At 42.3% G+C, this 11,193-nt stretch overlaps 1 protein-coding gene across 9 annotated transcripts in view; it reads left to right on the top strand.

The window, feature by feature from the left end:
- LOC137377583 (glutamate receptor 3-like) overlaps window positions 1-11,193 on the top strand; it is a 415,021-nt gene that overhangs the window by 49,410 nt on the left and 354,418 nt on the right. For all 9 annotated transcript variants that reach the window (XM_068047365.1, XM_068047356.1, XM_068047357.1 and 6 more), the window contains exon 3: window positions 8,693-8,932. In XM_068047365.1, coding sequence (XP_067903466.1) covers window positions 8,693-8,932 — 240 coding nt within the window. The remainder of the gene's footprint in view (window positions 1-8,692; window positions 8,933-11,193) is intronic.

Consider the following 11,193-nt stretch of genomic DNA (forward strand, 5'->3'; position numbering starts at 1 on the left):
ATGCTAAGTGGCAATTTTACCCTTCAGCACCTGGTTGCACAAGAGAATATCTAGTTTAGTAAACCATTTTGAAGGTAATCATTAAGGTTATCTGAACAATTTCTCAGACCTAATGTGGAAAAAATGGTACCGAAAATGCTGATCAGTCCATTCCTTCCAGCAACCCATGTATAATTTACACCACCGTAGACACTTTCTAATTTATTTACAGTCCACAGGGAGCTGAATAACCTCAGGTAAAGGATAAAATTTTGAAATTTCTGCCTGATCTCCCAAGTTAATCAACATAACCAGAACCTAGAGAATATTCAATGTTTAGGGCCTATATCTTATTTCAATCACTATGATTAATAAAGAAAAGTGGAATAAATAGTGTTCTCTGCTTTATGCATGTGCCTACCATTTTTGCTGAAGTTAGTTGAAAATGAAATATATTTAGCTTTAATTTATTCGATATGGTATTTATCCAATAATTTTGGAAACCAAGAAATCACAGCCAATGATTTCACAATTTGTGTTATCTGTGTCTGCCTTCATCAGAGAAAGTGGAAGTGGAAATTGATCCCAACGATCTGGAACACAAACAACTACAAAACTGTCATTATTTGGACCACATTTACCTTTCTAGCTACATGGAGCTGTTAAATATTAAAAGTAGATAAATATATTATTAAATTGAAGACAGCTATCAGGAGCATTCTTCCCACTTCAGTTCATTCCCCAACCTTTTTAAAATTAGATCTTAAGTAGAGAAGAATGTTCAAAGTATGTCTTACTTAAAATATGTACAGTTTCAGTTAGATATTAAACCAGTTTTATGAAAATTTATTGAAGTATAATGTTGCTATTCCTGTGACTGGGGACCTAGTCGAGAAGTAGTCCTAGTTCCTTCAGTAGAATATATCATGTAAATGAAAAAACAGTGAATAAAATTTATTTTATAACATTTCACAAGAGCAGGCACTTATAAGATGTGTTTAGCACAATGATCTGGCATGCTAAATCAGCAATGCAGCTTGGGAAGAGTTGCTTAATTCCAATCTATAACACGATGAAACATATCAATGTGAAACCTCTCTACTGTTCTTACTTTGCTTGACAGACATGTACTACAAATCTCACTATGGCCTTGAAATGGCCCCTGTGTGATATTCCTATGAAATCCCTTTGTCTAATCTTATAATGGAGCGAGTTCTTACACTAATATATTGCACAGCTTAACTTAAAGGCATGTGTGTTCAAAGAGAGACAAAAATTGCTGTTTATCTGCTGCCTAAACTACTTTAACACCAAGCACATGTTGCAGAAAGGTGTACTGAATGCTAAATGGACAAACTGTTATATTTCAAATGTGCATTTGGGGAGGGGAGGATGAGTCTGTTAAAATTTATCAAAGCCATTGAACGAGAAAGATTTTTAGGTGAGGGAAATAGTGGAAAAAAATGTTCTTTTATGAAAATATAATCATGGCACTTTAGAAGTAGGCTTCTCAGGGTGAAAATAATTAATTGTAACATTGTCTCCATTTCAGTGAACCTACCTTGATACTTATTTGGACATTAGTTTTAGTTATCTTAATTTAATGCAACACCAGGCCTTCTACTCTTCTTTTCACATTTGTAGTTATATACCTTACTCTGAGGTTCCTCCTCATTTACTGCTGTTCTCTCTTCAAACATTTATAGGAAGCTGTGGTTCTCTAATTCTTATCACATTGCCTCTTCCATGCAGCGATGAATACGTAAATAAAGCTGGATTCTATATCCTTGCATTCTAAAATGTCTAAAAGAATTGCCCTGTACCTACCAAAATCTCCAGCAGAAAACTGTTTTTAACTCCATTTTTGTCAATGAATATTCTCATTGCAACCTTACAAATGCTACTATTAACCCACTAAATAGAACAGCAAGTTCTAAACTCTTGGTTGATTTATCTGTAATTTTATTAAATTCTCAATTATTACCTTCAACTGTCTTGCCCTCAAGCTCTGAAATCCCTCCATAAACCTCTGCCTCTCTACTTCTCTCTCTGCCTTTAAGATGTTCTTTGACCAAGCTTTTGAGCACCTGCCCTAATACCTCCTTATGTGGCTTGGTGTTAAATTTTGACTGATAACGCTCCTGTGAATGTTTTACTATGTAAAGGCGCTATATAAATGCAAGTTGTTATTGTTATATGCCACAAGATAGAGAAAAAATGCCATAGATTGGTGAAAGAATAAGCAATTAAAAAATCTCAGTGCATTTTCCATATGTCAGTACAATTCACAAAGTACACAGTAATCGTTAAGTTTAAAAAGAGCAGAAGAAGCTGTATAATAATGGCATGTGTTGAAGCTGCAATACATAGTATGGTGGAACTTTTTTCTCTGCCTGGTGTCAAGCATTGATTTGCTGATTTCCACTCACTGCTGAGTAGATGCACCAAGTTGAGGCCAAGTGCTTCCTTCCATGTGGAAGAAAAGTTTCAAAGGGACTTGGTATCCCAGGCACTTTTGTACACCTGCCAGCAGATGACTCAAAAGGGATTTAGGTGATGACCTTGCAACCTGCTTAATTACTTTCTTGGGCATCTTCCCGCAATTAGCTTATGGTTGAGGGAAGCCAAAGGAATTAAAATCACAGACTGATAGAGCACAGAAGGAGTCTATTCAGTCCACTGTGTCTCTGCTGGCTCCTTGAAAGAGCTATCCAATTAATTCTATTCCCCTGCTATTTCCCCATCGCCCTGTGAATGTTTCCCTTTCAAGTTTTTATTCAATTTCCTTTTAAAACTAATAATTGAATCTGCTTCCACCACTCTTTCAGGCAATACATTCCAGATCATAACAACTTTTGCGTAAAATTTCTCATTATTTTGCCTCCAGTTCTTTTTCCAATTGGCATAAATCTCTGGTTACCGATCTTTCTGCCACTGGAAACATTTTCTCCTTATTTATTCGATCAAAACACTTCATGATTGTGAACGCCTCTGTTAAATCACCTCTTAACCTTCTTTGCTCTAAGGGGAACAACTCCAGCATCACTAGTCTCTTCAGGTAACTGAAGTCCCTCATCGCTATCTGGAAGGCCTTAACATCCTTCCTAAAGGGGTGATGCCCAAAATTGAACACAGTCCTCCAGCTGGGGCCTAACCAATGATTTATAAAGGTTTAGTACAACTTCCTTGATGTTGTACTCTCTGCCTCTGTTTATAAAGCCAAGGATACCATATGCTATTTTAACAAGTAGAAAGGAAAACCGAAATAATATGGCCCACCACCACCCCCCGGTCCACTAGGGGCAGACTGGAGGTGGCGGGGGGTTGGTGGAGGTGTCAAATCGAGTGGAAGGCAGTGGGGGTGGGGTGTGGTTCCTATCGCCTACCTGGCCCCGCTGCTATTTTACAAGCAGTGGGGAGGTGGGAAACGGCCTGCCCATCCCAGTGGCCAATTAATTGCCACTTAATAGCCTCCTCCCACTGCTCCTGGTATCTTACCAGCAGCGGCCAGGCTCTTTGCCACCTGGGGAGGCAGCCCAGTAGAACCATAAAACCATAGAACTATAGAAAAATTATAGCACAGAAAGAGGCCATTCAGCCTGTCATGTTCATGCCGGCCGAAAAACTAGCCACCCAGTTTAATCCCACTTTCCAGGTAAAACGGGGCGGCCTCCTTGCGGGCTGTGGGAGAACCCTCCTGATCGGGCATCGTGTGCCCGACGGAGGCCCCCCCACGGCACAAGCTGCCCTTGCTGATGCACTTCCCCTCACCCTCCTAAGCAACCTCCAGCCCAATATATATAGTTTATGATTACACGTTAATTATCAGATGCACAAAGATAGATCTTACAGATTTACTGGGCAGTCCTCTCAGCAAAGTCTCTCCAAAACTTTGAACTTCTTCAGATAAATTTCCAGCTCCTGTCCAGTAAGATGCAGACACCAATATAATGCCTTCTCGTCAGTAGCAAGCTCAGCAATCTGCCCTTCAAAATTTCGGTCTTGTCGCCTCTCAAATATCCTCAGCCCTGTTCATGACAGTCTTCATGGCGTGGTTCCACCAGTATTTCTTTAAGTCACCGAAAGCAGCTGCCACAACTCGTATTTACCAATGGCCAGCTCCCAGAATCAGGTTCCAGTCTCAACAGCTTGGCTACAAAAAAACACATTGTCAAACAGCCTGCAGCCTCCTCAAACTCTGCAAGCCTGAAATCTGAACTTGGATAGTTCTAGTCACAGGCTTTTGGTCAAATGACTCTGTGCCATATCTATTTCCAACCAGCTTCAATTTCCCCAGAAACCTGAAGTTTTTAGTTTCACTTTTAAGTTAGGGTCTGTCTCAAAAAAAAAACTTTGAAACCAGAGTCAGTGCACCTAACAGAATGCAACAAGTCATCTGTTCCAACAACAGTCTGCACATGTGTCGTGAATTTGGCTCCATAGCACTGTTGATGTTAGCTTTCTGCGCCAGTCAGCCATTCCCGCCATATCTGAGTCACCACCATGAACTGGAGGCTGGCTGCTTGGTGATAAGGGCTACCCACTCTACACTTGGCTTTTGACTCCCTGCCGCCAGCCGATCACACGTGGGCAGCATGCTTACAACGAAAGCCATACTGCTACCAGCTCCCCTCTGGCCGATGACTCACTACATGTTGATCCCACCTCTATACTTCCCTCTGAAGTATGTACAGTGCCAGTATCTGAGCTGGTGGTTGCAAGTGTCAGATGTGTGGATGTGTCAGTGCGGGAGCACTTTGGGACCAGTGACCATAACTCTATTAGCTTCAAGATAGTTATGGAAAAGGATAGGACTGGTCCTCAGGTTGAAGTCCTAAATTGTGGGAAGGCTAATTTCGATCGCATCAGACAGGAACTCTCAAAAGTTGAATGGGGGAGGCTGTTTACAGGTAAAGGGACGTCTGGCAAGTGGGAGGCTTTTAAAAGTGAGATAGGAAGAGTTCAGGGCTGGCATGTTCCTGTTAGATGAAAGGGCAAGGCTGGCTGACGAGGGTTATTGAGGGTCTGGTGAGGACAAAGAAGGAGGCATATGTCAGGTATAGGCAGCTGGGATCAAGCGAGTCCCTCGAGGAGTATAGGGGATGTAGGAGTACACTTAAGAAGGAAATTAGGAGGGCGAAAAGGGGCCATGAGATTTCCCTGGCACATAAGATAAAGGCGAATCCTAAAAGATTCTATAAGTATATTAAGAGTAAAAGGGTAGCTAGGGAGAGAGTAGGTCCCCTTAAGGATCAGTGTGGTAATCTATGTGTGGAACCACGGGAAATGGGCGAGGTCATAAATTAATACTTCTCGTCTGTATTTACCGTGGAGAAGGTCATGGAAGCTAGTGAGTTCAAGGGAGGGAACAGCGATATCCTGGAGCATATCAACATTACAAAGGAGGAGGTGTTGGAGGTTTTGAAGCGTGTTAAGGTGGATAAATCCCCAGGGCCTGACCAGGTGTATCCTAGGATGCTATGGGAAGCAAGGGAGGAGATTGCTGGGGCCCTGGCAGAGATTTTTGTATCATCGTTAGCCACGGGTGAGGTACCGGAAGACTGGAGGATAGCTAATGTGTTGCCTTTATTTAAGAAGGGCAGCAGGGATAAGCCAGGGAACTACAGGCCGGTGAGCCTTACATCAGTGGTGGGAAAGTTATTGGAAGGATTTCAATTGGAAGGAGAGACAGGATTTATATGCATTTGGAAAGGCAAGGTCTGATTAGGGATAGTCAGCATGGCTTTGTGCGTGGCATATCCTGTCTCACAAATTTGAGTTTTTCGAGGAGGTGACCAAGAGGATTGACGAGGCAGGGCGATGGACGTTGTCTACATGGACTTTAGCAAGGTCCCACATGGTAGGCTGGTCCAGAAGAATTGAACACATGGGATCCAGGGTGAGCTAGCAAATTGGATACAAAATTGACTTGGTGACAGGAGGCAGAGGGTGGTAGTGGAGGGTTGTTTTTCAGATTGGAGGCCGGTGACCAGTGGTGTGCCGCAGGAATCGGTGCTGGGCCCTCTGTTGTTTGTCATATTATATTAATGACTTGGATGTGAATGTAGGGTGCATGATTAGTAAGTTTGCAGATGACACCAAAATTGGTGGTATAGTGGACAGTGAAGAAGGTTGTCTAAGATTACAACAGGATATAGATAAACTGGGAAAGTGGGCAAGGGAGTGGCAACTGGAATTTAATGCAGACAAGTGCGAAGTGATGCATTTTGGGAAGTTAAACCAGGGCAGGACATATACAGTGAATGGCAGGGCCCTGGGGAGTGTTGTTGAACAGAGAGACTTTGGGGTGCAAGTACATAGTTCCCTGAAAGTAGCAATACAGGTAGACAGGGTAGTGAAGAAGGCGTATGGCATGCTTGCCTTCATCAGCCGAGGCATTGAGTACAAGAGTTGGGAAGTCATGTTACAGTTGTACATAATGTTGGTTAGGCAGCACTTGGAGTACTGTGTGCAGTTTTGGTCGCCGCACTACAGGAAAGATGTGATTAAGCTGGAGAGGGTGCAGAAAAGATTTACAAGGATGTTGCCTGGTTTGGAGGGCTTGTGTTATAAAAAGAGATTGGATAGGCTGGGTCTGTTTTCTCTGGAGCGAAGGAGGCTGAGGGGGGACATGTTAGAGGTATATAAAATTATGAGAGGCATAGATAGGGTAGACAGCCAGTGTCTGTTTCCCATGGTAGGGGTGAATAAAACTAGAGGGCATAGATTTAAGGTGAGAGGGAAGAGGTTTAAAGGGGATCAAAGGGGAAAATTTTTCACACAAAGAATAGTGGGTATCTGGAATGAGCTGCCAGAGGATGTGGTGGAGGCAGGAACAGTAGCAACATTTAAGAGGCATCTGGACAGGTACTTGAATGAGCAAGGCATAGAGGGATATGGAATTAATGCAGGCTGGTGGAATTAGTATAGATTGGCATTATGGTTGGCATGGACGCGGTGGGCCGAAGTGCCTGTTTCTATGCTGTACGACTCTGACTCTATCAAGTGGCAGAGCTTCTTCATCAGTTGTCTGCTGTTACTTATGCCTTTCATGGTGTGGATGCAGCAGCTGGCCAGGGAGCAGCTCTTGGGTATCTGAAAGCATAAATGCAGAAGGGTAGGGTTGAGGTGAGGGTAGAGGGAAATGGTTGAAAGCAAGGGTCCAGGGTCACAACACCCGCAGCTTGCATTTCATGCCTGGATGAAGTTGAAATGGGATTTGAGAAAGTGCATAAAGTGAGAACATACTGTCATCCTGAATGTTCTCGGTGACGCCAGATGCAGCGGACTCAGTCACAGCCAGCCTCATAATGCGAAAGACCGACTTCTCCACCGGGATCAGGACATGGCTTGTCCCTTGCCGATTCTCTGCTGTTGCCTCCTGTTATGTGCAACCTTGTCCTGTAAGATAGTGGGAAAAGTATCAGTGAGTGTGTTACAATATTTGGATGTTCCTGTCGTAGCTGAATAGCTGGATGTATGTGGACACTGTGAGATGTGAGTGTGAGGCTTGGCGCATTGGTAAATATGTGAGGGTCAGGTAAAGGGTCAGAATGTTATGCATGAGTCCTGATTGCTGATAGGTGAGTGATGGGGCTGTGGTACATTGAGCAGAATGAGAGGTTGGTGGTGCGGTGAGTAGGAATTGTCTTTGGGAGATGCATTCGCTGACCTTGACCACTTGTGTGAGGTCATTGAACTTTTTCCAGCACTGCAGCCAGGTCCACATGGCCAAACTGCTGGAATTCACCTCCCTGGCCTTCTGCTCCCATTCTCTCTGCAAGGTGTGCCTTGAGGGCCTCCTGGTCCCCTGCGGAAAGATTAATTTTTTCCTCTTTTTGACATCGTGGACCAAGGCCTGCACCACCACATCAGAGTACCTGGTGTCCTCTCTCTTGCCTTTTGCTCCATTTCTTCTTTCCCTCAAAAGACTTTAACTAACAGTTGCACCAGCTGCTGTAGCTTGAGTGCACCTCCCTTTTAAGAGAGGAAGGCTGCCTTTAAGTAGTCATGCTAGCCACACATGCACCTAGGCCCCCTGTTGAGCTTGCAGCCAGTCAGGACTTTCCAAGCTGGGTTCCACACCACAATCAATGAGATGAACAGGCAATACATGAAGTTTGCGCACTGCCTGTATCACCTCAACCAGGCGCAGAGTAATTGCACGTCATGCTAACAGGCCTATTTGAATTTTTAGCCCTTCATGTTTGAGGTTATATAAAAATTTATTTGTTTCAGGTGATTCTGTTCCTGGTTGCCTTGAAATACACCACTAATTTTATATTTTCAACATTTTTAAACCTTCAATATATGGATTTGCTTTCAGGATTTCATGTGCTTGCATTTATTTTCCTTAAAAGAAATGAAAGAATATTGTTCTTTACTGAAGTTACAAAGTTAATTATTTGCTTTCCTGTGTCATTCTTAAATTGCCAGCTTTTGTGGAGGCAAGGTCAGATTTCTTAAATCTGACGAAAAGTCACAGACCTGAAACGTTAACTCTGCTTCTCTCTCCACAGATGCTGCCAAACCTGCTGAGTATTTCCAGCACTTTTTTGTTTTGTTTCAGATTTTTTAAAGTTGTTGGTGAAAGTTTGTGTATTCTTTGTCCCTACCAAAATAATGGTGATGGCAGATAACCTAGAATGAAGATAATGGAAGTTCTACTGTCAATGTGATGCATACAAAAACTAACAAGGATCTTTTCTTTCAGTCTGTTCACAGTATTCCAAAGGAGTTTATGCCATTTTTGGGTTCTATGATAAGAGATCTGTGAACACGTTGACATCTTTCTGTGGAGCACTACACACATCCTTCATTACGCCAAGCTTTCCTACAGAAGGAGAAGTTCAGTTCGTTATTCAACTGAGGCCACCACTGCAAGGAGCACTCTTAAGCCTTCTTACCCACTACAAATGGGAGAGATTTGTCTATCTGTATGACACAGACAGAGGTGAGCAGTGATACTCAAAGCATTTTTTCTCATTTCTCCAATGCATTTATGCATGCCTGTTTAAATTATGATTAGTTAGGAAGTTTCACTTTTGGTTGAAGCTGGCAACTAATGGCTGGAAAGTGCCAGTAAATCTGCATATCCAAGTAACTAATTATTTTGGTTTAAAACATGTCATTCAAAAGATATCTATAATTCATGTTTGAAATTCATGAGTTCTCTGATAATTCGGTCCCATCAGTTGCTATGGAATTTGAAAACTTGTCTTTCATTAAACCCCAGAAGCAAAGAAATGACAGTCTTGAAACAGTATAGTGCAGGAAACTATTTTATTTTGATTGTTCAAATTTGAAATTACTTCAGTTGATCAGGTTTTGTGTTTGTGGTAATCAATGACCGTAGTTATACTGTCCTTTCTCTATTTTCAGATGCCCATTGATGCAAAAAGTAATAGTATAAGTTGGGCATTAGATTTTGATCTGGCATCCAAGTGCACTAAAATTAAATGGTTTGAGACCCTTTCCACTTGCTTCCTAAAGTGAGCCAACTCACACTGAGTAAATGTTGCCTTGATGTCAAGGGCAGTTACTCTCACCTCACCTCTGGAATTCAGCTTTTGTGTTCATGTTTGGACCAAGGCTTTAATGAGGTCTGGAGTTAAGTAATTCGAGCAGAATCCAAGCTGAGCATCAGCAAGCAGGCTGTTGGTGAGTAAGTGCTGCTTGATAACAATGTTGATGACATCTTCCATCACTTATCTGATGATTGGGAGTAGGCCGATAGAACAGTTATTGGCTGAGTTGGATTTGATGCCAGTGTGGTAGCTGTACTGGAACAGCTAGCTAAGACAAGTTCTGTGGCACAGGTCTTTAGCACTACAGTTGAAAATGGTCAGGACCCAAAGCCTTTGCTTTGAACCTTTTGAACCATTAGCTTCAGTAGACTTAAAGCTTTGATGGTGAAAAATACTATGATTTCAGTTAGGTGGGTTTTTGAAGGTATCTGCTCACAACGCATTCGTACCCAAAGTGGTGACAGAATTTCACATGACTGAAGTGTTCTGATTTTCTATCCTGAACCCAATAAATCTGATTAGGGATGTTGCATAATATAAGGAACTGGAATAGCCTCATCTTCAAAATAGAAATGATTAGGACCTCAAGGAACTTTACAGTGTCTGTTTGTGTCCATCAAGTTCTTCATTGCTCAAGGGACAAGTTGTGTGTTATTTGTTGGAAGGCACTGTTCTGCATTTCAGATGGATCTTTCCAAGTTGCCACCATTAAGGGGCAATCCATTAAGCCAATAGATATTTCAAAGACTAATCTGAACATCAAAAAGCTTGCAGATATCTGGATGTTATTCATGTGATTCACCATACATTATTATAGCCGAATGTGGTTTCTACAAACTAGTACATAACTTTATGGGACTGATTTCCCTCCATCTTACTGAATGGCAAAACAGGCTTGAAGGACCAAATGGCCTACTCCTGCTGCTATTTTGTATGTTCTTATGTTCTTACCTGTTTGCACCTCTCAAATGAGTCCCATTGTCTACTACAACAACTTACATTGAAATAGCTCTTTCAGCATAGGAAAATGTCCCAAAGCTGTTCACTGAGGCATAATCAAGCAATGAATGACAAGAACAAAGAACAAAGAAAATTACAGCACAGGAACAGGCCCTTCGGCCCTCCAAGCCTGCGCCGATCCAGATCCTCTATCTAAACATGTCGTCTATTTTCTAAGGGTCTGTATCTCTTTTCTTCCTGCCCATTCATGTATCTGTCTAGATACATCTTAAAAGACGCCATCGTGCCCGCATCTACCACCTCCGCTGGCAACAAGCCAAAGAAGAAAATTTCAGGAGAGGTGATCAAAATCTTAGCTCAAGACATGGGTTTTTAAGGAGAACTTCAAAGGAGGAGAGGAATATAAGGAGGTAGAGTGATTTAAGGAGACAGAATTCCAGAGCATGGAACCTGTACAGCTAAAAACACAGCCACCAAAAGTAGGGCAACGGAACAGGGGTTGCATAAGAGCCAGGAGTCAAAGGATCATTGGGGGGGGCAATTTGTAACCCCAAAACAGGTGTGTTTGGGTCAGTTGAGAGGTTAAAATGTTACAAATCTGAACCTAACCTCCAACCCCACCCCCCACAAATTCTGGTTTTAATGGAGGTGGGATGGGGCAGCAGGCAGTCAAACCACCCCTTGGAGGTGAGTTGGCAATTTAAATATTATAATGAGGATGATTACA

Source organism: Heterodontus francisci, chromosome 15 (assembly GCF_036365525.1).
Source record: "Heterodontus francisci isolate sHetFra1 chromosome 15, sHetFra1.hap1, whole genome shotgun sequence".
Classification (NCBI taxonomy): domain Eukaryota; kingdom Metazoa; phylum Chordata; class Chondrichthyes; order Heterodontiformes; family Heterodontidae; genus Heterodontus; species Heterodontus francisci.